General features: G+C 53.3%; 1 protein-coding gene and 1 non-coding gene across 2 annotated transcripts; one reads left to right on the plus strand and one right to left on the minus strand.

Moving 5' to 3' along the window:
- The first annotated feature begins 1,222 nt into the window (after positions 1 to 1,222).
- On the plus strand, positions 1,223 to 19,110 carry SDR42E2 (short chain dehydrogenase/reductase family 42E, member 2). The gene is made up of 12 exons (XM_045992944.1): positions 1,223 to 1,277; positions 1,944 to 2,128; positions 2,601 to 2,696; positions 4,800 to 4,857; positions 5,525 to 5,643; positions 6,317 to 6,392; positions 9,772 to 9,854; positions 11,392 to 11,529; positions 12,070 to 12,135; positions 14,315 to 14,378; positions 15,920 to 15,993; positions 18,871 to 19,110. Exons 1-12 carry the CDS (start codon positions 1,223 to 1,225, stop codon positions 19,108 to 19,110), a joined length of 1,254 nt encoding a protein of 417 aa, XP_045848900.1.
- A 4,830-nt stretch (positions 19,111 to 23,940) lies between these two features.
- TRNAL-UAG lies at positions 23,941 to 24,022 on the minus strand. Its single transcript has one exon. It is a non-coding gene; the product is annotated as a tRNA-Leu (tRNA).
- Between the last annotated feature and the right edge of the window lie 714 nt (positions 24,023 to 24,736).

The raw sequence follows: 24,736 nt of genomic DNA on the forward strand, positions 1-24,736 counted from the left end.
CCTAAGGGCACACCCAGTGTTGGTCACACACAAAAAGCATCTGCATGGGCTAGGAAGATGGCTCTGGTCCCAGAGACCCGTCCCCAGAACAGAGTCCTGAGTAGAGAAGGGGCTGCCTCCTCTCCCCTCTCTACCGGGGAATTAGACTCAGATTTGGTGTGTCTCCCCCCTGTTAAACCCATGAGTGCCAGTGATCGTGCAGGGTGGGACTGGGTCCCTCGCCTGCAACTTTGAAGAGCAGGGCAGTGACAAGGGAGACTAAAAGATAAGAGTCCCTATAGCTGTCAGGGTCCCTGCCCCATGACACGACCAGCAACAACCATGGGGCTCATCACTCAGTCACTCGGGGCCTGTTCTTTTCTACACCCAGAAGGCATCATGCAGGGCAGAGACACCTGTCTCTATCCCCAGGGCCTGGCCAATGGCTGGCCCCCCAGGCACCGTTGCTGCCATGATTACTGGCGATGATGATTATCTGGCCCCTGGTGCCCACCTTGTCCTCAGGTGGAGTGGGGGTGGGCACGGGGTGGAGGTAAGACCATGGGGGTGACAGTGACTGACAGCCTGGCTCATTTGGAGTCTGCAGTGAGGACAGCAGGACCCTCGGTGCCGGACCTCAGGGTTCACACATCTGACCATGAAGCCAGCAGAGGGCTGGGACAGATCTGTAGTGCCAGCGGGCCCGGGAAAACCCGAGGCAGCGGCTTTCGGGGTAGAGGCCGTTGGACACTTGGAATGGCGTGCCGGTTTCCTCCTCGTCCTCCTCTCCCTCCTCTACCTTCCCCCGCTTCCTCCAGGAAGCCCTCCCTCCCCATCTTCCCAGTCACAAAGCAGTCACCTCCCAGTCTGGTGAGGTTCTCCTGGGCCTGTTTGGATCTGTGCTGCACGGGAACTGGGATTTTAAGGAACTGGTAGAGAAATCAGGAATGCTTGGTGTAAACATCAGCCATGCAGTGGCTTTGGACCTCAGTTTTCCCAGCTGTAAAGCCCAAGGCCTGACTGCCTTTGTCTCTGACTCTTTCTGAGGGAGACAGCAGCACCTTGAAAGTTCTCAAAATTCTGGAAGGGGCAGTTTCACTGGAAAGTCAGAGTGTCTCTGAGCCCCCCCAGGAGTTCCCCTTAGCCTGCTACTCCACATGACTTGAGACAACTCAAGAATATCCTTTCTTTTGTTTTTCTCTGCAGGCGGACAGATCCCTCGGTCTGCATGGCTCAGGAAAGGATGAAGGCCAACCCAGCAGGCTCCTTCCCAGAGGCATGCAGAGCTGCTGGCCAGGGCGAGAAGGGCTGCCCTGTCTGCCAGGCCTGGGGAGGAGTCTCAAGCCTGGGGTCGGAGTCAGGGCCTGGGCCCGGGCCAGGTGCTGTTTCAGGATCTAGAGCAGAGCCTGCTACTGTTCTGGGGCCTGGTGCTAGGTCAGGACCTGGGCCAAGGCCTGGTGTGATTCTAGAACCTGAACCAGGCCTTGGTGCTGGGTCTGGACATGGGCCAGGGCCTGGTGTGACTCTGGAACCTGGACCAGGGCTTGGTGCTGGGTCCAGACATGGGCCAGGGCCTGCTGTGGTTCTGCAAACTGGACCAGGGCCTGGTGTGACTCTAGAACCTGGACCAGGGCTTGGTGCTGTGTCCGGACCTGAGCCAGGGCGTGGTGTGGTTCTGGAAACTGGACCAGAGCTTGGTGCTAGGTCCACACCTGGGCCAGGGCATGGTGTGGTTCTGGAAACTGGACCAGAGCCTGGTGCTGGGTCCAGACCCTGGCCAGGGCCTGGTACTACGTCAGGACCTGGGCCGGGTATGGGACCTGGGGCAGGAGCTGGGTCAGTCCCTGGGCCAGTACCTAGGGCAGGAGCTGCACCATTACCTGGACCAGGGGTAGACCCTCAGCCCAGAAGGGGGTCTGGAACTGGGCCCAAACCCAGTGAGCCAGAGACAGCCACCACATCAGCCCCACAGCTAAAGACTCAGGCCGCACACATGCAGGCCCCTCGGCAGAAGGTTCTGGTGACCGGAGGAGGAGGCTACCTGGGCTTTAGCCTGGGTTCCAGCCTGGCCAAGAGTGGCAGTTCCGTCCTACTGCTCGACCTCCGCAGACCACGGTGGGAGCTGTCCCCAGGGACCGAGTTCATCCAGGTGCAGTGATGAGCATCTCGGGGAACGGATGGGGGGCCCAGGCTCATGGTGGAGGTGTGGGGACAGAGTCTGATGTGAAGTCAGTGAAAAGCACAGGCTCTTGGAGTGGGACTGTTGAAGCTCTGGCCCTTGCCAGCCGGGCAACCATGGCCACAAGGCTCCACATCTCGAGCTTCCATGTCCTCATCCAGGGAAGGAAGGCTTCACGAAGGTCGATGGGGAATCAGTGGGACAGCACGCCTAAAACAGCCAGCACAACGCCTGCGACTTAGCTTGATAAATGGGCCCAGTGACGCTGAAGCCAGTGACGCCCTGTAGAATCATCTAGTACCTCCTGTCCCACAGCCTCTCCTACAGGAGCTTGGCCAGGGTGGGGTCAGGGGAGCAGGGCTGGGACCTGGCAAGGTGCACCGTTGGTATCTCTGCCTTGGACCCAAACCTCCGGTCCCGGTCTCTTCCTCCTCTGTTTCAGGCAGATGTCCGCGATGAGGAAGCCCTGTATCGTGCCTTCGAAGGGGTGGACTGTGTCTTCCATGTGGCGTCCTATGGAATGTCTGGTGCTGAGAAGGTGAGCCCCCCTCCCCCCGGCATACAGCAGCTGGAGTTAGACAGATCAGTCTTCAGATCCTGGTTCTGCCCACATACACGCCCCCCCAACCCCGCCTGCCACCATGCCGCCTGTTCATTATCACCCTTCACCTAAGTGGGGAAAGTCTATGGCCAAACCACACCAAGCACACCCGATCTCAGCCAATCTCGGAAGCTAAGCAGGGTGGGGCCTGGTTAGTACTTGGATGGGGGACACCTGATCCAGGAAGGACTTAACACAAAACCCTGCCCGCATTTTGCATCCATGGGGCCAAATGCTAGTTCCGTCACTTTCTAGCTGTGGGACCTGGGGCTAGTTAACTTAACCTCTCTGAGCCTCTGTTTCCTCGTCTGTACTGGTTTTCACGTCAGAACCTCCTCAGTGTGAGGGGGCCTGTCAGAACATACAGAGGTACCCTCAGGCTCCAAAATCACACTACATTTGCAGCTTTGTTCATAATAACAAAACACGGGATGTAACGTAAATTCAGGTCAGTTAAGGACTGTTTAAATAAATTGTAAGGTATCCACACATTGAAGTTCTATCAGAATGTGCTGATAACAGAATAATTTCCATGGCACAAAAACAGTGTTTGGTATCCTCCTGTTTGTATAAAAAAAAAAAAAAGGCAAGAAACTAGGATAAATATTGATATGCTCACTTGTGTATGTGTGCTGATATTCATAAGTATAGATTATCTCTAGAAATACACGGACTATAACAGTGTTGCCTCTGCTGGAGGGTTGGGGGGAAGGCTGGGAATCAGGAGTGGGAAGGAAATTTCCTTTTTCCTGTACACCTTTTTTACTGTTTGAGGGTTTGAAAAAAAATACTCTATTTTTTAAATATAACTTTTATAGTATGTTATTTACTGAGAGAGAATGAGGGGGGAGGGGGAGGAGCAGAGAGGGAAAGAGAGAATCTCAAGCAAGTTATGTGCTAGGCACAGAGCCCAACCCTGGGCGCCCCCCCCACCCCCCTGAGATCATGCCTGAGCTGAAACCAAGAGTCGATCAATGGATGAGCCACCCAGATGCCCCTATTTATTTATTTATTTTTAATATTTTATTTATTTATTTGTGTGACAGAGAGATCACAAGTAGGCAGAGAGGCAGGCAGAGAGAGAGGAAGGGAAGTAGGCTCTCTGCTGAGCAGAGAGCTCGATGTGGGGCTCGATCCCAGGACCCTGGGATCATGACCCGAGCTGAAGGCAGAGGCTTTAACCCACTGAGCCACCCAGGTGCCCCTGAGTTATTTTTAACTTTGTGATTCTATTACTTATTAAACAAAAAAACTCATAGTCTAAAAATTGAGACAGTTCGTTGTGAGAATTAAGGGAGATGTAAAGGCGTCGCCCTGTCCCGGGGAACACAAGCAGCTTTCTCTGTGTAGACGAGGTGTTTTCTTTTCTTTTCTTTTTTTTTAAAGATTTTATTTTTATTTATTTGACAGAGAGAGATCCAAAGCAGATAGAGAGGCAGGCAGAGAGAGAGAGAGAGGGAAGCAGGCTCCCTGCTGAGCAGAGACCCCGATGCGGGACTCGATCCCAGGACCCCGAGATCATGACCTGAGCTGAAGGCAGCGGTTTAACCCACTGAGCCACCCAGGTGCTCCGAGGTGTTTTTATTTTCACACCACACCCCGACCTCGCTAGAGGTCAGGGGACAGTGTCACCCTGTCCAACAGCCAAGGAAACGCAGACTTCCAGAGTGACGAAATGATCCCACACATTTTGGGTCCCTTTTCTGTGTCACACACCATCCCAGGGTCCCAGGTCCTCCCGCGGATGTATTCAATCCTACCGACTGCCCAAGGGGGTCTGCCCTCCCTTTGCAGGCGGGGGAGCTGAGGGCCAGGTGGGGGATGGAGCCTGTGTGCTGGCCTTCCCGGGAGACAGTGGCAGAGCTGGGCCCTGGGTCCCAGGGCTCCTGCCCTGCCCGTGGGCCTCTCAGATCCTTGCTCCTGAGCCCAGCCCTGACAGTCTGCATCCCCGCCTGGCCCCACCCGAAGCCCAGCCTTACCGCCTTCCACGACCAGGCCTGAGCAGCACCGTGACTCTCCCACCTCCTTCTTGTCTTTTAGCTGCAAAAAGAGCAGATTGAGTCTATAAATGTTGGAGGCACCAAACTGGTGATCAGTGGTAGGCTCTCAGAGCTCAGTGTGACCTGCTGTGTGTTTCCTGCTCTGTCCCCTTTCCTGCCACAGGCCCAGCTCTGGGGACAGGGCAGGGGGACAGAGGTGGGACCCTCCTCCCCTCCCCCTGCCCACGCCAGCGGAGGGCCTGCGAGCAGCACATCCTCACTCTACTGCGGACCTGCCCAGGCCCCCTGTGGGGTGGATCAGCCTGGCCACAGCATGTCTGGGGACACAGGCAGCGTGGGGTTTGCATTTCAGGGATTTGGGGTTAGAAAAGTCACTGAAGCCCCAAAGTACAAGACCCACACCTGCGGCCTCTGGGCATGTCTTGCCTTGTCCTGTTTTTCTCTCTGCTTCTAGAGTGTCTTTTTTTCTGTGTCCCCTTCGAGTGAGACTTTCTTCGGACTTGTCCCCAAAAAGGTAGCTCTGGGGCCACGGCCACACTGAGAAGGAGTGAGCCAGCCTGGCCCCTGGGGCCCCACAGAGCAGGGACATGACCCACATCCCTTCCCTTCTGAGCACCTCTGCATTCTGGGTGGACCCCAGGACCAGGATGTGTGTCCAAGACTGGGTCCCAATTCCTCTGAAAACCCCCATTCACATGGGCTCTGTGTGTGTGTGTGTGTGTGTGTGTGTGTGTGTGTGTATTACCCTGTGCCCTGTCATTGCAGTTTGTGTCCGTCGGCGGGTCCCAAGGCTCATCTACACCAGCACCGTCAACGTCGTTTTCGGCGGGAAGCCCATAGAACAGGGTGATGAGGACTCTGTGCCATATTTCCCGCTGGAGAAGGTACCTGGCTTCCAGGAGAGGTGGGCGGGGCCACAGGGCCTGGGACACCCCCCCCCCAGGCCAGAGGGTCGGGATGGGTGGAAAATGGGGGTCAACCTCTCAACTCAGGGTGAGTCCCATGAAGAAGGGGTCCCCAAAACTGGGTAGCACAACCCGTCTCCTGTTTCAGCGGGTCACGCCAGCAGCAAGGGTGGTTTTGAAATCACACAGACCTGGCCTTGAGCCAGCCCAGCCACATTCTACCTGTGAGACTGCACAAGTCACTTTCCTCTGAGCCTCTGGTTCTTTAGCTGAGCATGTCCCCTCTGCCCCGGGGGGTTGTGGTGAGCAGGAAATGGGATGTCATGGGGAAAAGCCACGAGCACTAAAGAACTACACGGAAAAAGTCCATCCAGCCACGTGCAGCATCCGCCCACATCCCAGAGCAGGCCCTGGGCGCCGGCAGGAGCCTCCCTGAGTGGAGGGACCCTGCTTGTTGCTACTGCTCCAAACTCTGCTCCTGTGGCTGCCACCCCGGGAGACAGGAATGGCATTGGGGCTCAGGACTTGGCCATTTCCCAGGGGGAGTCCCCAGAATCTCACCCCTGTGTGGTCTGAAGCAGAGGGGCCGGCCCGGTGCCAGCAGGGTCGCCGAACCCTGCCCGGTGGCTCTCTTGTCCCTGTCCTCCGGCAGCACATGGACCACTACTCGCGAACCAAAGCCATCGCCGACCAGTTGACCCTCATGGCCAACGGAACTCCTCTCCCGGGTGAGTACCATGGGGCCTTGCCACCGCCCCCAGAGTGCATGGGGGAGTCCGGCTTTTAGCTTCTGTGTCTCTGAGGCTCACCTTTCTTGGAAAGGACAGTTCCCAGAGCCTCATCACTCCAGATTCTGAGCACCTGCCGGGTGCCCAGCCCCCACCGGGGATACAGTCCTGAGAAAGTCCGGTCCAGTCTTTGCCCTCATGTTGTTCACCGTCTTGAGCAAGGGAAGAGACCAGACAGAAGTGGGTCTTTTTTCTGCCACGTAGGAGAGGATCCAGTTTAAGAATGCTCTTTAGGCTAACAGAGTGCAGAATCCTGAATATGGTGGGATGAGGCATAGCACCTCCGAAGGCCCATGCAAGCGAGGGCTCTAAGGCTCCAAGTTCAGTAATTTACTGGATGATACGGCCGCGGCTCCCTCCTGTGGTCACAGAGATAGAATGGGGGTAGGGGGGTCTCTGGGCAGCTCAGGCAGTTAAGCCGCCGACTCTTTTTTTTTTTTTTAAGATTTTATTTATTTGACAGAGAAAGAGATCATAAGTAGGCAGAGAGAGTGGAGGACATAGGCTCTTGAGCAGAGAGCCTGATGCGGGGCTTGATCTCCTGACCCTGAGATCATGACCTGAGCCGAATGCTAACCCTGAGATCATGACCTGAGCCGAATGCAGTGGCTTAATCCACTGAGCCAACCAGGCACCCCAAGCCATAGACTCTTGATTTTGGCTCAGGTCACGATCTCAGGGTCCTGGGGCCTGAGCCCTGTGTTGGGCTCCCCTCTCAGTGGGGAGTCTGCGTCAGGATTCTCTTTCTCTTTCTCTGCACCCCCCCTCAAGGGCACGCTTTCAAAAATCTTAAAAACAACAAAAAAAAGAACATAGACAGGTGTCAGTATGACACAGTGGCTGTTCCCACACCCTGGCTTAGGCTCTACCTACCTCTTACCTTTGTGATGTGATCTTGGGCAATATACTTTTTTCCATGCCTCAGGCTCCTCACCTGTAACAAAATGGGGATGATAATGGAATCTACCTCGAAGAGCTCGTATGAGAATAAAATAATAACAGGCACTGTTTAAAAAGAAAAAAGAAAAGGAATATGGACAGTTTGCATTTGCTGAGCGCTTCCAATATTCCTGGCCCTGTTTTACATGCTCATTTTATGTGCAGAGTTCTCAGTAACACTTCACATCATCTGCATGAAAAGAACCCGAGGGGTTCCCTGCTTTCCAAAGTCAGGAGCCAGACTGATCCAGATAGTTCCTTGTCGTCCAAATTATCACTATTCGCTTTCCAAAATCCAGAAATGAAAAAGAATCGGAAAACGTGGTTTCTCTTACTGTCTAAAGTATATGAACTCAGGAGCTAAATAGATTTGGAGAGTGATGGATGTTTGCAACGACGATCCGTGGATTTACAGGGGTGAGGCCGGGGCTGTGGGGTGAACAGACTTCCTGAGGGTCCCATAGCTGTTAGGTGGCAGAGGTGGGATTTGAACCACCCCCCCCCACAGCAGGGGGGTCTAATCTAACACCAGGGCCTGGAGCTGAACCATCCTGCTTCATGGTTGCCACAACTGAGCAAGCCATCGAGCACAGGTTCTTTTCCCTAAAATCTTCCCCATCCTGCCCTGTCACCCTGGACCTGTCAGGCCTTGACCCCTGACCCCAGTGCAAACACACATCCAGCTGGGTGTTCCCAGGGGTTTGACACTATGTGGTTGAATTCTCTTCTCTGCCTGGGGCTTTCCCTGGCCAGACCAGCAGCCTGCAAACCAGACACTTAATCCTTTGGCCAAGAATTATTTATATGAGCATCCTCAGCTTTCCGTGCGCAGGAGTCATGGATACCCTGGGCTCCGCCCCTCCCTGACGTTGCTGCCCAGCGTCCCGCCGGCCAATGTCCGCTGCAACCAGACCTCCCCTCACCATGCCCAGGTGACCCAGAGTTTAAAATTAGCCGCAGACTGTTTACAGAAAAGCTCACCTGATACCTGCCTTCCAGGAGTCCAGCCATGATCACCTGGATGATTGCCAGTCCCTGCTAACACAAGCAGGTCCCCGAGATTCTGCCTCTAACCCAACGTGGAGGGCCCCGGTCTCTGACGTGGAGCCGCAGGACTGCAGATCTCAGCTCAGGGCAAATGGGACAATTGACGGCAAACGTGGTGGCTAAAATCTGAAATGTCTTCTCTCATGGTTCTCAGTTCACAGCCAGGTGTCTGAGATCAAGCTGGGCTGCTCTCCCTCCAAAGGCTTAGGGGAGACTCTCCTGGTCTCAGCAGCTTATGGTGGCCCCTGCATTCTTAGGGTCCACATGTGTCTTCTCTGTGAGTCTCTTACAAAGATGTTGGATTTGGGGACACCGGATAATCCAAGATGATCTCATTTTGAGATCCTTCATTATATCTGCAAAGACACGCATCCAAATACGGTCATATCGGGGGTATAGCTCAGGGGTAGAGCATTTGACTGCAAACACGGTCATATCCGCAGGTTCCGGGACATGGACCTATCTTTTCGGGGGCCACCACTCAGCCCACTATATTGGCCTCATGGTAAAGTGGGGATGTTGGCGGGGAGGCAGTCAGGGTGTTTGGCTATGACCAATGACACCGGCCCTGGCTGAGTTGCTGGGAAAAGGAACTTGTAGTGGAAGGATGTGGGATCGTTTCTGGGAAATATACTTCCAGAAAAATGACCACCAGGGCTCGGAATGGATAGGGTCGGGGCAGTCCCAGGGACTGGGCAGCAGGAGGTGGCGACCAGCCTCTTCAGGGTGACCCCACTCGTAGGATTTCAGATCCTGGTGTCGGTGATGCTGAGTCATGTTCTTGGGTGTGAATATGCCCTTGGCCCAGCTTGGGTCCCACGGCCACCACCTCAGGGGACAGTGACACTTCTGGTGCATCCAGACGGACAGCCCCCTAAGACCTTGCGCAGAGGGAGAGGGGCCCCCAAAGGGAGACAAAGTACACTGTAAAATGGGCACAGTTGACTCTCAAGGGAGACAAAGGAGATTACATCTGCCGAGTGCTGGGTGAACTCTTATGGGCCGTGTACATACCCACACCCAGGGCTTACCTCTGTTAGTGGCCTGTGAGTGTCGTGAGGGCAGGAACCATTTCCTGGTTATCCTTGGATTCTCCTCTTGGTTGTCCTTGGATTCCCAGGACCCCGGTGCTTGGGGTAGAGGTTGTGCATCCTCTGAATGTTGTTTGTTAAATGACTAACTGACGATGAGAATAATTAATTGAATAAGGAAGCCCCAAGGGCCTGTGTTCCCTGATAACCAGGCAAGGACCAGGAGGTGTGGACAGCATCTCTGTGTCTCCCTGCTGGACCACCCCGCCCCAGGCCCCTGACCTCCCCTCCCTGTGTCCTAGGAGGAGGCACTCTGCGGACGTGTGTGCTCCGGCCTCCAGGGATCTACGGCCCTGAAGAGCAGAGGCACCTGCCCCGCGTGGCGGTACGTCAGCCTGGCCCTGGGCCTGAGGCTCAGGATGAGCCTGGCTGCTGTGTGCGTGGATCGGGGCCCTTCCAGCCCGCAGTCTCTCTGTGGAACAACATCCCAAGCCTGGGGCTCTTAGTTCCGGGAGATGTCCCGACCCCTGTCGGACCCACCAACAACAAAGGTCTCCGTATGTGCCTGCTTGGGTTAGGTGTAGGTCAGGGAGTCCCAGAGCTACGACCCCGGAGAAGCAGAGGGGGCCTGTGGGCTCCCCGGGGGCACAAGAGCTCAGCCCATGCTGCCAGCACGAGCTCTTCCTCTAGAAAGCCTCCCTCCAGAGTCAGGGGCCAGTGATACAGCTACAAGGGACTGTGGGCCTTGTCCTTAGATCGCTCCCAGCCTGGTCAGGGAGACAGACGCCACAGTCACGGAGCCAGTGTGGCCGGGCTTGGGTGGAGGGAAGAACGAGAACACAGGAGCACAGCAGAGCGAGCCCAGCAGGGGAGGTCCAGGACGGTGCCCGTGCTGTTTGGAAAGGGAAGGAAGAATGAACCAAGGAAATGCGGTGGGAGAGGGAAGGTAGTTCAAACCGAGTAGGCAGCTTGGGTACAAACCCCGGAATGAGAAAAGTCGCTGCTCTGGGCTTTGCCACAGATCAGTGAACAAAACAGAGAATTTGTGCCCTGGAGGGTCTTCTGTTCTCACAGGAGATGGGAGTAAACATGATAAATGATGAGTGTTTGAAGGTGCGAGGTGCGATGGAAAGAGACCGGAAAGGGGGAGCAGGGTATGGGAGCTGGGCGCCCGGGCAGCCAGGGAGCCTCCTTGGGCAGGTGGCAGGTGCATCACGCCAGGTGGGAGGAAGAGCCTTCCAGGCAGAGGGAACAGCCAATGCAAAGCCCTGAGATGGGAGCCTGGCGCACACCCTAGGGGAGATCCCGCATGGCTGGAGCTCAGTGGGCAGGGGAGTTCGTAGCAGACAGAGGTAGCTGGACCAGATCAGAAGGGCCTCTTCGGCCGTTGTCAAGACTTCTTTTGGCAGGGTGGGCGAGCAGAAGGTTCTGAGCGGGGAGACACAGGATTGAAGATTCGGGAAGATCCCCCTGGCTGTGTGGAGAGCAAGCGTGGGGACCCTGGGTGGAAGTGAGGACAGGCTTGGAGGCTGTTTCGGTCTCCAGGGAGAGAAGGGGGCCAGCAGCCCCGGCGGTGGGAAGCAGCTGGGTTCTGGACAGAGTGAAATAGCAGAGCCAGTGAGATGTGCAGATGGGTTGGACGAGGAGTGCAAAGAAAAGGCTGACGGAGGCCCCAGGGTTTCAGCCTGAGCCGCTGGTGCTGTCTAGTGAGGTGGGGGTGGGGGTGGGGGGGACTCGAACCGGAGCTAGAAGGTCAGGCGCGCTTGCTCCAGGACACGGACAAATGACCACCACGTGGCGATGTCAGGACACAGGTCTGGGCCAGAGGGGTCTGCCGGGAGCTGGAAATTTGGGAGCCATCATCATATAAATAGTACTCAAAGCCACTCCAGGCCTGAGTCTGTGTTTATCACTCCCTCCAGAGCCACATCAAGAAGAGGCTGTTCATGTTCCGCTTCGGAGACCGCAGGACGCGGATGAACTGGGTGCACGTGCGCAATCTGGTGCAGGCCCACGTGCTGGCGGCCGAGGCCCTCACTGCGGCCAAGGGCTACGTGGCTGTGAGTCTCCTTCCCCTCCCCGACCCAGGCGGCTGCGGGCAGGGCACCTCATCCCCCTAGGGGACTCCTGCCTCACACCCATTTCTCCCTGACTCAAGATGGTCAGTACGACCGTAGGCTCAGGGAGGCTCGGAGTGAGGGGTCTTTACAGAGAGCCCCTTGCAGGCACCCTGTGACACAGGTGTTGGTCCTGCCGTCATGGTCACCGATGCTAAGAATCTTATATGCGCCATCCCATGTAATCTTCCCAGCAGCGCAAGAGGGAGATCCTGTTGTTTTCTTCCCATTTCTCAGATGAGGGAACTGAGGTCCAGAGCAGTTAAGTGACTCTATGGAGGTCACACACCTAGGCAGGGTGACCGCCCCCGAATTCAAAGGGAATTGCCCAGGTCTGTCCCCAAGGCTGGGAAATGGCCATGACTTCTCAGCGGCTGCTCAGGGCAACTGGGGGGATCGGGGCAGCTGCTGAGCCATCTGGAAGGGTGGCGTCAGGCTGGGGGGCAGGTGCCTGACTGTTCCCCTCCCTGTGTGTCCCCTCAGAGTGGCCAGGCATATTACATCAATGATGGGGAGAGCGTCAACCTCTTCGAGTGGATGGCCCCCCTGGTAGGTGCCCAGACATCCGCCCGCCCCCACCCCGAGTGAGAAGTCAGGGATTCTGCACATCTTCTCTCCTTGTCATGTCGTCCTTTCCTCTGTCCTGAAAATCAGAAGCTTTCACATTAAAAACCAGCTCTGGCTGATAGTGTCCACTGGGCAACAACTGGAACTGGCCTGAGCTGGGTGTGGCTGCCCCTTTAGGGGACCCTGTACTCCCCTGGTTTGCCATAGTCCCTCCCAGCCTGATTCCTGATTTATGGTGACTTGCCCTGTGCACAGTTGCTTGTAAGAGCCCCATACTGTCCGATGGAGCTCCGCAGGGGTTAAGTAGAAGGTAGACTGAGCCACAGAGGGAGGTGCTAGCCCTGGGGCTTCCTACGCTGCGGGACCTCAGAGAACCCTGGCCTCTTCGTCCGGTACCCTACAGACCCCTTCTTGGGGCCAGCGCTGCCTGGAAAGGGTCGACCAGCAGCCCCGGGCTGGAGGATCTGTCCTCGAGACATTCAGGCATAACGAGATCAGCAGCTTTGTTGAGATATTATTCACATACTGTACAATTCACCTATTTTAAAGCACATAATTCTATGGTTTTTAATATATTCAGAGTTGCACAACCATCACCATAATCAATTTTAGAACAGTTCCGTGCTCGCTTCGGCAGCACATATACAATTTTAGAACAGTTCCTCACCCTCCAAAAAAGGACCCCCCCCCAAAATTATGCCTTTACCCCATCCCTCACCCCTATCCCCACACAACCCCTAGCCTACTCTCTGTTTCTGTAGACTTACCTCTTTGGACAAGTCCTATAAATGGAACCATGTGATACAATGTATTGGGCTTCTGTCCTTCAGCATTGTGCTTTCCAAGTCGGTCCATGTGTAGCCTGCATTGTATCAGTATTCATTCTGTTCTGTTGCCAGAAAACATTCCCTTCCACGGATATACCACATCTTGTTCATCCTTTCATCAGTTGATAGAAAATTGGGGTTTTTCTACTTTGGGGCTACTAGACTAATGCTGCCGTGAACATTAATGCATATGTATTTTGTGTGTGTACGTATTCATTTCCCTTGGGTGTGCACCCAAGAGTGGGATTGCCAGGTCTGGTGGTAGCTCTCTGTTGAACCTTTTGAGGAGCAGCCAAACTGTTCTCCTTTTGTTTAACCATTTGAGAAACTGTCAGACTGTTTTCCAAGCGGCTGCCCTGGATAAGTGCCTTTGGCTATAGACAGACATCAGTAGTCACTAAATGATGTGAATGATCCCAGATTAAAAACCAACCTATGCATGTATTTTTTAAAGATTTTATTTATTTATTTATTTGACAGAGACGCAGCAAGAGTGGGAACACAAGCAGGGGGGGTGGGAGAGGGAGAAGCAGGCTTCCCGCTGAGCAGGGAGCCTGATGCAGGACTTGAGCCTAGGACCCGGGGATCATGACCTGAGCTGAAGGTAGCCGCTTAATGACTGAACCACTTGGGTGCCCCTGACCTATGCATATTTACCCAAAATTACAAATGTAGTGATCCGAAGGAGCATGTCCATGATAGCCAAGCTATGGAAAGAGCCCAGATGTCCTCAACAGATGAATGGATAAAGAAGATGTGGTATAGATCTACAATGGAATATACTGTGCAGCCATCAAAACCCCCAAATCTTGCCATTTGCAATGATGTGGCTAGAATTAGACAGTATTATGCTGAGCGAAATAAGTCAATCAGAGAAAGACAATTATCATATGATCTCACTGATACGAGGAAACTGAGAAACAAGACAGAGGATCATAGGGGAAAGGAGGGAAAAATGAAACAAGACGAAAGCAGAAAGGAAGATGAACCATAAGAGACTCTTAATCTCAGGAAACAAACTGAGGGTTGCTGGAGTGGAGGGGTTTGGAGGGATGGGGTGGCCGGGGGATGGCCATTGGGAGGGTATGTGCTACGGTGAGAAAAACAAAAACAACCGACCCATGCATTCGAGCCCTACTTGACTTTTCTAGATAAAAGTTTTTCATTTTAAGACTGGCACAGGTTGGTGCTGGCCGCAGGGTGTTTTCCCCCTTGGGTGAGCAGGCAGGATGTCAGAGGGTACTTCCGCTCGCCCCAGGGTAAAGGGAACATGTGACATTTTCACACTGGCCCACGGAAGACCTGTTGTCATCTCAGGCCATGTTTCCTTGCAGTTTGAGAAGCTGGGGTACAGCGAGCCCTGGATCCGGGTGCCTACTTCCTGGGTTTACCTAGCAGGTAAGGAGAGGAGTATGTGTAGTAAAATCCCTCCGTGTGCCAGGTGCATGGCACCGCCTCATTTCAGGCCCAGGGCCAGGAGTAGGCAGAGCTGAGTGAGGCACTGAGGACACAGGATCTCAGGAGACCATCACTCTCCGGGGCAGGTGCTCCGAGCCCCACCTGCCCTGGTCTGGCAGCCTCCTCCCCCTCGTCCTGGCTGGGTATAAACCCTGTCCTCCCTGCAGGGTGGGTGTGATTGGGCCACAGTGAGAACGGGGGACAGGCAGAATTCACACCTGTGCTTGGCTGACTCCAGAGCCCACACCCGGCCCTGGGGCCTGTGGTGGGAAGCATCACGCCACTCCCCTGGGGCCACCTTGTCCCCCAAGGTCACCCCAAAGTCAAGGCTGCCTTTGGGGTATGGGGAGCTTTTTCCTCACCCTTCAGGTCAGTCTCTACTCTCACCAATCCCCCCGCCCCCCATCACCACCTCTGTTGGCCTCCTTCCAGCTGGAATGCAGAGTCAGGCATGGAGCTGTCAGCCCCAGGGGACAGTGACCCTCAAATCACAAGCAGCTGCGTTCCTGGAAAACCTTAGCGATAGATCAGTTGTATTTTATTTATTTATTTTTTTAAGATTTTATTTATTTATTTGACAGAGAGAGAGAGATCACAAGTAGGCAGAGAGGCAGGCAGAGAGAGAGGAGGAAGCAGGCTCCCTGCAGAGCAGAGAGCCCGATGCGGGACTCGATCCCAGGACCCTGAGATCATGACCCGAGCCGAAGGCAGCGGCTTAATCCACTGAGCCACCCAGGTGCCCCGATCAGTTGTATTTTAAATGCACTGGGATGCTTGCCATTTAAGGCAGGGATCTGCTGACTTTTGCCCACCAGGCCCCGCATGCGGGGTGACTTCTCATGCCCAATACTGTCACAGTGATGGATGCTCTTTGACCCCCAGTTGAGAAGAGATCGGCCTTGGGTTCTGGTAGTTTTACAGGACGGTATATGCATTTCCACTTCCCAGCAAGCTATCGCCCCCGAGTTCGTAGCCTTGGCTATACATCCGAGTCACTGGAGAGCTTATAAAATATCAAAATGTCCCAGCTCAAGACCAACTACATCAGCATCACCAAGAGGAAGGTGGGGGTGAGCATTTTTTTTAAGTGATCCGGTGGTTCACACAATTGAGAACCACTGCTCCACCTTCTCTCTCTCCTCCTCAAGAGACTGCACTGGAACAGAAGAAGTGAAAGGACGAAGCATGATTTGAGCTAACTGAATCTGCTCTGATTTATTTTCGAATGTCAGTCCTTTAATATTAATGACAACTTACTCGTGACACACTTCACAGCCAAACAAGGCACCCCAGCATGTGCTGAGACCTGCCGATTTAAAGGAATCCAAAGACAGGAGAATTTGGCAAAGTGAAGAAATCCGCCCCCTACCATGCCCAGGAGCAAAGCAAATAATGCCCCCAACTGCTTTGTCCTGGAGGGCCTTCCGGGAGCTTCCAGAGAGGGAGGCACCCTGGTCACTGGCCCCTCTCTCCCCACACAGCTGCGGTGATGGAGTATTTGCACCTGGCCCTGAGGCCCATCTGTAGTGTCCCGCCGCTGCTCACCCGGAGCGAGGTAAGGGGCAGCTGCAGGGGGAGTTCCTGGTCCAAACCCTGCCCCGGCCCCACCCCTCACCCCTTTGACGCCATAACTGGATGGCTGGCTGAGGTCTCAGAACCTTCCAGGTGGGCCCAAATCTAGCACCAGCTTTAGAATCATCCCAACCTCTGCGCTTTTGCTCAGGCTGAGTGCTCGCCGGGTCTGAAATGTGATGAGCTCCGGTCCCTCATCCTGGTCACTTCGTTTTTGTTTGTTTGTTTGTTTGTCTTTTAAGATTTTACTTATTTATTGGAGAGAGAGAGAGAGAGCAGAAGAAGGGGGAGTGTCAGAGGGAGAAGCAGACTCCTCGCAGAGCCGGGAGCCATATGAGGGACTTGATCCTAGGGCCCTGGGAACATGACCTGAGCCAAAGGCAGAAGCTTGACTGACTGAGCCACCCAGGCGTCCCTAAAAGAGGATTTATTTTATTTATTTATTTATTTTGTAAGTGATTGAAACCAAGATTTTATTTATTTATTTGACAGACAGAGATCACAAGTAGGCAGAGAGGCAGGCAGAGAAAGAGGGGGAAGCAGGCTCCTCGCTGAGCAGAGAGCCCGATGTGGGGCCCGATCCAAGGACCCTGGGATCATGACCTGAGCCGAAGGCAGAGGCTTTAACCCACTGAGCCACCCAGGTGCCCCAAGGATTTTTTTTAAAAGATTTTATTTATTTATCTAGAGAGAGCACGTGCAAGTGGGGGGAGGGGCAGAGGGAAAGGGAGAGAGATTCTCAAGCAGACTCAGCGCTGAGTGTGGAGACCTACTCAAGGCTCGACCTTATGACCCTGGGATCATGACCTCTGAGACCATGACCTGAGCCGAAATCAAGAGTGGAACCTTAATGGACTGAGCCATCCAGGCGCCCCTGAAAGAGGATGTTTTAATCTACATTGTAAATAGTGTTTGGCATTACTTGCAAAATCCTCTGAGCTCACACTCTCATCTGATTCTCTCTGATGTCCTGCTAAGTTAGGAAAGGTAAGAGATTATGATTGTGTTTTATGAAAAACTGAGCACTGAAGGAGTTAGTGACTTGTCCAGGGTCACGCGGTTCTGGCACTGGCTTCATACTCAAGCTCAGAGCTCTCTGACTTCCCTGTGGTTTCTCCTTTGGGCCATCCAGACTAGCAGAGGAAAAGAGAGTGACGATAGCAGCCATCTGTTGAGTGATGGATACGCCAGGCATTGTGCCTTATCTCATTTCATTTTCACTACTACACTGTAGGTTGTTATCTCCATTTCCAGAGGAAATGACACACAGAGGGCTGACCGCCCATGAGTATTTGCTTAAGTAGCGGAGCTGACATTTGAACCCAGACTAGACCTAAATGCTTTCAAGCTCAACCATCAACTTGTGAAATGACTCGAGAATCAAAATCAGGTAGATCAGCTGCCCAAGTGCTGTTGAATTATGGTTGGGTGGGACTTAGCTCCCCTCCTTCTGGTTTCACTTACAGGTTTCCCTGTTCAACCAAGGGGTAAGGGATCCCTCTTTAGCGAAGGAGGTTTCTGGGCACTGTGGCTCTGGCGCCCTCTGCTGGTCATTCTGTGGTATACTAACCAGTCCTCCAGTTGCAGAGTCTGATTCGTTGAACATTTTTGAGCGCCCACTGTGTGCCAGGCATTGTGCTGTGTAGCGAAGGTAAAACATAGCCCTTACCTCAAGGAGCTCACAGTCCAAAGGGGAAGACAGCTTGTCAATCGGGCAACTGCGATAAGGGCTGTATTGGAGGAAACCATGAGGAACTTCAGAGCACACAGAAGGGGCACCTCAGCCAGTTCTGAGTAAGTTAGACTTCCCTAAGGAAGGTGACATCTAAGCCTGAGGGCATTGTGTCCAGGACCCTGCCGATCTAGCTCCCAGCTGTATCCCCCAAGGTCCTGAACTTACTACTTGGGGCAAAAAGGGACAAGATTGCCCTCTCCCCTACAAGCGTCCAAGACTAGCAGCGCTTGGCCAGGGGCTGTTTCTGTGCCATGGGAGAATTGAGCAGCTCTCTCCGGCCCCTTCCCAGGGTCCAGCTGAGGAACAAGAGAGGAAGAAATGAGGTGAGAGGGCCTCCTCCCAGTCCAAGCATAGCAGGGAAGAGCATGGGCTGAAATCTGAGTTATCTGTGTGACTCTGAGCAAGTCAATTAACCTCTCTGTTTTTAATTTTCAAATATGTAAAGAGAAAAAAAATGAAAAGAGGAAATGGTGTAGTACCACCTCAGGGAATTAAATAAGATAAGGCCAAGCACAGTGCCTATTCAGTTATAGATAGCTATCAGTACTGCCCTTGAAGCCTAGGCTCCAGCAGGGGGGAAGAAACGGCAGCCCAGACCCTGGAGAGTAATCATTTATGTATAATTGAATTCCTCTTTTAGGGAAGCTTAACCAGGGAGGGAGCAAGATGGTTGCACCCTAGGACTGTGGCTAGAGAAGCCTAGAGCGTTTCCTGGGGTGATTTTTCCGGAAAGCAGCACCCAGGCCACAAAGAGGGCGGTCATCTTCTCCTAGAGCATACCCAAGAATGTGCAAGTGCCTGCTGAGTCCCAGCGCCTTGCTAGGCTGGGGAAGGGAAACTGCGGGGGTGGGGCCTTCCCTTTTGGGGGTCTGAGAAGTTCAGTTAAGCTGGGGGAGTTGCAGAAAAGGCCTCCTGGAGGCGGCGCCCACGAGGAAAATGCAGATGGGAGGGACAAAGGAAACCTTCCCTTGCATCGTAGGAGTAAGATCCAGCCCACGGTTTCTTTGAAACTACTGTGCGACCAAAGGGAAACCTCTGGCCTCTCTTCCTTTTCGGTAAAACAACGTGGAGTGTGCGTCCCATCCGCATAGCCTCGCCCCTCGGCTGCCCCGCCTCTCCCCGCAGGTGCGCAGCGTGGCCGTGACGCACACCTTCCAGATCGCCAAGGCCCGCACCCAGCTTGGCTACGCGCCAGACAAATTCCGCTTCACCGACGTCGTGGAACAGTATGTGCGGTCCACGAGCCAGCGGCCCTGCGGCTGTACGGCGCGGACGCTCCTACGGCTACTGCTCGGGCTGCTGCTGCTCCTCGGGCTGCTTGCCCTGGCCCTGCACCTGCTAGGCCTGCAGCGGTCCTTCGTCTGATCTTCGTTACTGGCGGGAGTCGGCTCCTGCCTCCGCTCGGTCCTCCGGGCTTGGACCCGCCCCGGCCCCGCCTCCGGATTTTCTCCGTCCCTTTCCCCGCCTACATCCCCGCCCTCTAGTCTTGGATCCGCCCCTGGGTCTTGACTCCGCCTTGTCCTCACCTCCGGGCTTGGGCACGCCTCTGCTCCGCCTCTGGGCCCGCCCCCATGTCCTTGCCCCCGCCCACATCACCGCCCTCTGCGTTTGGTCCCGCCCCCTGCGTCTTGACTCCTCCCCTGTCGGGATGTCCGCCCTTGGACACGCCTCTGCTCCGCCTCTTGGGCCCTGGCCCCGCCTTCTGGGTCTGGGCCTGGCTGGGTGACTGAGCAGGTAGCCGCACAGCTTCATCCGCTTTCCGGGCCTTCACCCACCCTTCTCTGCCCCTGAATTCTCCCCTGCTCCGGTTTCGCCCTCTTTCTGGCCCTACCGGTATGATTGCGCCCTCCCCTTCCTTTCCCTTTCGGACTGGCCCGGCCCCTCCCTCTGGGTCTTGTCCCTCCACTCTCCCAATTGTAATTCGGCAATAGCCCCGCCCTCTTCCTCTCCGACTCCCCCGCCCCTCTCCGGGCACGCCTCCTAAGGTGAGTTCTTGGGGCCTGGCCCGAGTCATCTCCAGCGGCCAAGTACGGGCCTGGCTAGCATTTGCGGTTTTCCCAGTCTAATGCTGCCTGTCTAGGGACACCGGACCCTCCTTGCCGTTCAGGCTCCTCTGTCTATGCTTGTCCTCAGATCGCCTTGAAGAGACTCATTCCAGAAGAATTGCTTTTCATGTTTTGGGTTCATTCAGTCATGCATTATCTCCCTCTGTGTTGATAGGGTTGGAGAGACCCCTGAGACCCAGACTTCTGCCTAGCCCATAGCCTTTTCGGATTTCCGGTTTACTAGCCTGGGGCTGACTTAGCTTAATAAGCACAGGCTTCTGTACCCGCAAGGATCTAAACCAAAACAAAACTTTTTAAGGTGGTCAAAAGGTATAAACTTCCAATTATAAAATAAATAAGTCGCGGTGATGTAATGGTGAGTATGGTTAATAATACTATATTATATATGTGAAAGTTGCTAAGAGAAAAGATCTTAAAAATTCTCTTTACAAGAAAAAATTGTAACTGTATGTCTTGATGGATGTTAACCAGACTTGGTCATTTCATAACATTATGTTGTACATCTAAAATTAATATTATGTGTAAATTATATCTCAAAAAAATAGCTTTTTAAAGGACTGGACCTTTTGGAAAAGAACCAATATAATTATAATGGGAAGAGTTAGAACTTATTTTTGTCCTATTTTGTAATTTCATATTACATATTTCATATTTCATATTACATATTCATATTTCATATTCTTCTATTAATAAGGGGGCAGTGGTGATCACCATAAGAACCATATGCTCCTCTTTGCTTGGCTGAACCGAACACTTGCCTACGATTTTTTTAAAGCTCAGTAATAATCCTTTATGTCCGTTTAATGCTTGAGAGTTTGAAAGGGCCATCTATCTGCTTTTATTTAGTTCTTCAGGCCACCCTTACAGTTGGGTTTATTGTTCCCATTGTGTAGATGAGGAACTGGGGTTATATCTAACTTGTTTTTTTTTTTTAATTTTTTAATTTATTTGACAGATCACAAGTAGGCAGAGAGACAGGCAGAGAGAGAGGGGGAAGCAGGCTCCCCACTGAGCAAAGAGCCTGATGTGGGGCTGGATACCAGGACCCTGAGATCACGACCTGAGCCAAAGGCAGAGGCTTTAACCCACTGAGCCACCCAGGCGCCCCTGTATCTAACTTTGAAGTGGACGAGGTGGGGTTCCCTCCTCTGCAGCTGGAGTCCTATGGGGGAGCTGCCCAAGGCTCACTAAACACTACACACAGTGATGTCTGTTCTGCCGCCCAACCACGTCAGGGCTTCCTTCAAGCTCTGGCATCTACCATTGGGGCTGGCAGCCCTTGGGCTCCCTTTGTTCTCAGTAATGCACATGCCTCTAAACTCAGCCCCTTCTTTCTGACCTTCCTCTCTATCAATCCCGAGAAATCTGTTCTCAGGGCTGGGAGCACAGGCTTTCACTGCTCACATAATCTTCTACATCTTTTGTCTTCTGCCAAAACACAGCTACCAGAAAAACAAAAGGAAGATCAATTTCTTTGTTTTCTGGCGTTCTCTAAGTCCTTTCTTTCCCAGGCTGGAGAGGCTCAGGATATCTAAGGATATCTATGCTCGGGGCCTGGGGGCAGTTGTGGGTCACTCTGCTAAGAAAGCTTCACTCCTTGTGTGTGTCTTGGCCCAGTGGGACAAACCAAGTCCCCAGGAGAATTTTAGAGGCTGTCCAGGTAACAGCCCTCTGTGCCTGAGGTTCTGAGAGAAGGAGGTCCTAGTTTACTTGGAAATACTGAGTAGAAGCAACATGAATGCAGAAAACAAAGTTGTTGTTGTGGTTTTCCAATCCGAATGGATCATCCAGGTGAATTCTTAAGTTTCCCACTGTGGGTGCTGAAGCTATTCCCTGTTGTAAACCCAAGGCTGGGTGTCTAAAATATCCTCCAATCTCAGGGTGCCTGGCTGGCTCAGCAGGAGGAGTGTGCAACCCTTGATCTCAGGGCTGTGGTTTTAAGCCCCATGTTGAGTGTAGAGATTACTAAAAAATAAATTTTAAAAATATCCTCATAGTCTCTTTCATCTTAAAAACATCCTCCCTTGATTCCCCATTTCCTGTCTCAGTACTGCTCCTTTGGCTCTCTCTCCTCAAAAATCAGATTTTGTGATGAGTTGTCTCTTCAAAATAGCTTTTTAAAAAAGATTTTGCTTATTTACTTATTTGAAAGAGAGCTGGGAGGGCGGGGGGGCTGGAGAGGAGGGAGCAGGAGAGGGACCAGCAGGCTCTGCACTGAGCAGGAGCCTGACATGGGAGATGAACCAACAATCCTGAGATCATGACCTGAGCCAAAACCAGAGAGTCAGACGCTTACTGACTGAGCCACCCAGGCATCCCTCAAAATGACTTTAATCAGGGTCATCGTTGACCCTGTCTGTAACTCGTAAGTCCAACGCGTATTTTTCAGTCTTTATCTTGCCAAGACTCTTAGCAGTGTTCAACATACTCCCTCTACCCCCTCTTTGCAATACTCTTCTTGGTCTGTATGGACACTACACCTGTTTTCCACCTGTCTCTGGCCAGCCTTCCTCAGTCCCCTCTCTCCCACTGCCCTCCCTTTAAGATGTCATTCCTCAGGACTCTGTCTTGGCCTCTCCACTCCCCCTGTGCACTCTTCCTGAGCAAGTCCAACCATTCCGCGGCCTCAGTCTCCACCACCTCCCAAACCTGTATCATTTGTCCAGAACGTTCTCTTGACCTCCAGACTTCTGTGTCCAACCTCCTTCTCAAGCCTGTGTCCCACATCTCAAACTCAGTGTGAATCAAACTGAAACCGTCTTCTCCGCGAACTCCTCTTCACCCTGTGTCCCCTCCTAGGAGACAGGAAAGGCACCACCAGTGCCACCGGCCAAGTGGCTCAAGTCCCGAACCTGGGCATCCCTGCTGACATGTTCTTCACATCCTCATCAGGGAGTTCTGTCAGATCATTTCCAAAATATCTGTCCGACCCACCCTTCCGGTCCTACACACGCCCGCAAGCATGGTACAAGTCACTCTCCTTCCTCCTAGACAGCTGCAGTAGACTTTGAATGGACCCTCCTGTTCCTGCTGCCACAAGGGAACTTTCTGAACCCCAAATTGGAACATGCCACCCTCCCATTTAAAACCTTTTGATGGTTTCTCATTGCCCTCAGTATGAAGTTCAAAGCCCCAATGGGGCCTTCATGCCTAACGGGTCAACCTCATCTCTGGCCGGTTGGCCCATCTGCGCTGCTCTCTGCTCAGCTGCCCTGAATTGTCAGGCATCTCAAACTCGCCCAGCCGCTAGGATCTGCTACCTGCTGTTTCCTCTTCCTGGGACTCCCCTCTCCCACCTTCACACACCTAACCTCTCAATTTCGAGTCCCAGCTAAATGTCACCTCCTCGGTCGACCCTGAGACAGGTTAGCACGCACTTTAGAACACTCCTCACAGGTGTAATCTGAATTTACTGCAGCTGTAAAACCGAGTTGAGTAGACTTGCCTGCCTCGTGTGATCTGTAGCCTCAGGATGATCTTGGTTTCGGGCACACAGGAGACCTTTCATACACAGTTATTGAATAAATAAATAGATGAGAGGCCCCTGAGCCAAGCCTGAAGACCCACGATGAGATGGATCAATGAAGCTGGGACTCCGAGGTTGACAGCCCCACGTGGGGCAGGCCCTCTGATGCCGCAACCTTTCCACAGGGTCGCTTGACACCAGTTCTACCAACAGAAGTTTGTGGGGTCAGCTGGAGCTCCCCGTAGGACACAGAGGGGGCTGGAAAGGAACCTTCCCTATTGGGAAGGAATCCCTCCCAATTATGACCTAACTCAAGTCATAATTAAAATCACCCCCACCTAACCTTTGTCCTTGAGGGATAATGAGGTCTGCCCCGGTGGCCTCCAGCCCTGGAGCAGTAAATTAAAGTTGTAGGCAGTCTGCTGGAAACTATTAAAATTATCTCAGACGATTTTCCCTTGGAAATGAGACAGTTCTGGTTTTGTTTTTTAGGTAGCTGGATTGCTGGGTTTGTGCGCTGGGCTAGGGCAGGTGAGGGCCCTGGCTGCGTTTGCTCTCCATTCCTTTTTTTTATTTTTTAAGAGCAAAAAGGAGCTCGCATTGGGATAGGATGACAAACAAACTAAATAGTTTGGGCAAAGAAAAGTGAGACCATTAAGGGTGTGGCAGCGGTGGGATTCGAACCCACGCCATCGAAATGACTGGAGCCTAAATCCAGCGCCTTAGACCACTCGGCCACGCTACCGCCCGTTACGGAAGCTTCCGTTGAAACTATATTAGTTTAATGACGTGACGACTCACGCTCCGTAGCCCCGCCCTCTTGGGTTTGCGCATGCCCAATACCAGTCTAGCGTTTCCTGCTCGTATTAAAGGCGTCTTGAGCCCTGGTTCATTTCCGTGCCTTGGAACCACAGTACTTTTTTGATCGGCAGCAAAAACTACGGTCGGAACGCAGCACTAAAAAGGAAAGAAGAGTTCCCAAATGTTAAACATTAGTATGCAGTCCCCACGTGTGTGTGCCTTGGATTTGCCGTGTGCGTCGTATACTGTCTACGGCCACGTGGGGGCGGTGCCGCGCTATCGCTTCCTCCCTTTCGGGGCTGGGGGTCGAGCGGGGAACCTTGCTCTGCACAGAACCCGGTTAGGTCCTCAGCCTGCGGACTCGCCATCCCTACTTCTGTTCAGCTCTGCAAGCCCTGGGTGCCCTCATGGTTTGGTCCTTGCCACCTCGAGGTAAGAATCACCGGTCCAGGTGAATGTTGTTAACGACGTCAACGAATGTTTTTGCGGATTAATTAGCCTGTTGGGCTTCCTCAAAGGGATATCTTGTCTGCATATTAGGGAGGGAGAAACTGAAGTGCAGAGAGGCTAAGTGACTTGTCTCAACTGCCCCAGGCCCCAAGATTCCCCTCCCAAAACCCTCCCGAGACCCGAGACCCTTCCAAGACCCAAGATTCCC

The sequence above is a fragment of the Meles meles genome, chromosome 21, assembly GCF_922984935.1.
Source record: "Meles meles chromosome 21, mMelMel3.1 paternal haplotype, whole genome shotgun sequence".
Classification (NCBI taxonomy): Eukaryota; Metazoa; Chordata; class Mammalia; order Carnivora; family Mustelidae; genus Meles; species Meles meles.

Coding starts and splice junctions, on each gene's coding strand:
- SDR42E2 (XM_045992944.1), top strand. CDS start 1,223: ATGAAGGCCAACCCAGCAGGCTCCTTCCCAGAGGCATGCAGAGCTGCT. Junction 2,129..2,600: donor CAGGGACCGAGTTCATCCAG/GTGCAGTGATGA, acceptor CCTCTGTTTCAG/GCAGATGTCCGCGATGAGGA. Junction 9,855..11,391: donor GGCACCTGCCCCGCGTGGCG/GTACGTCAGCCT, acceptor CACTCCCTCCAG/AGCCACATCAAGAAGAGGCT.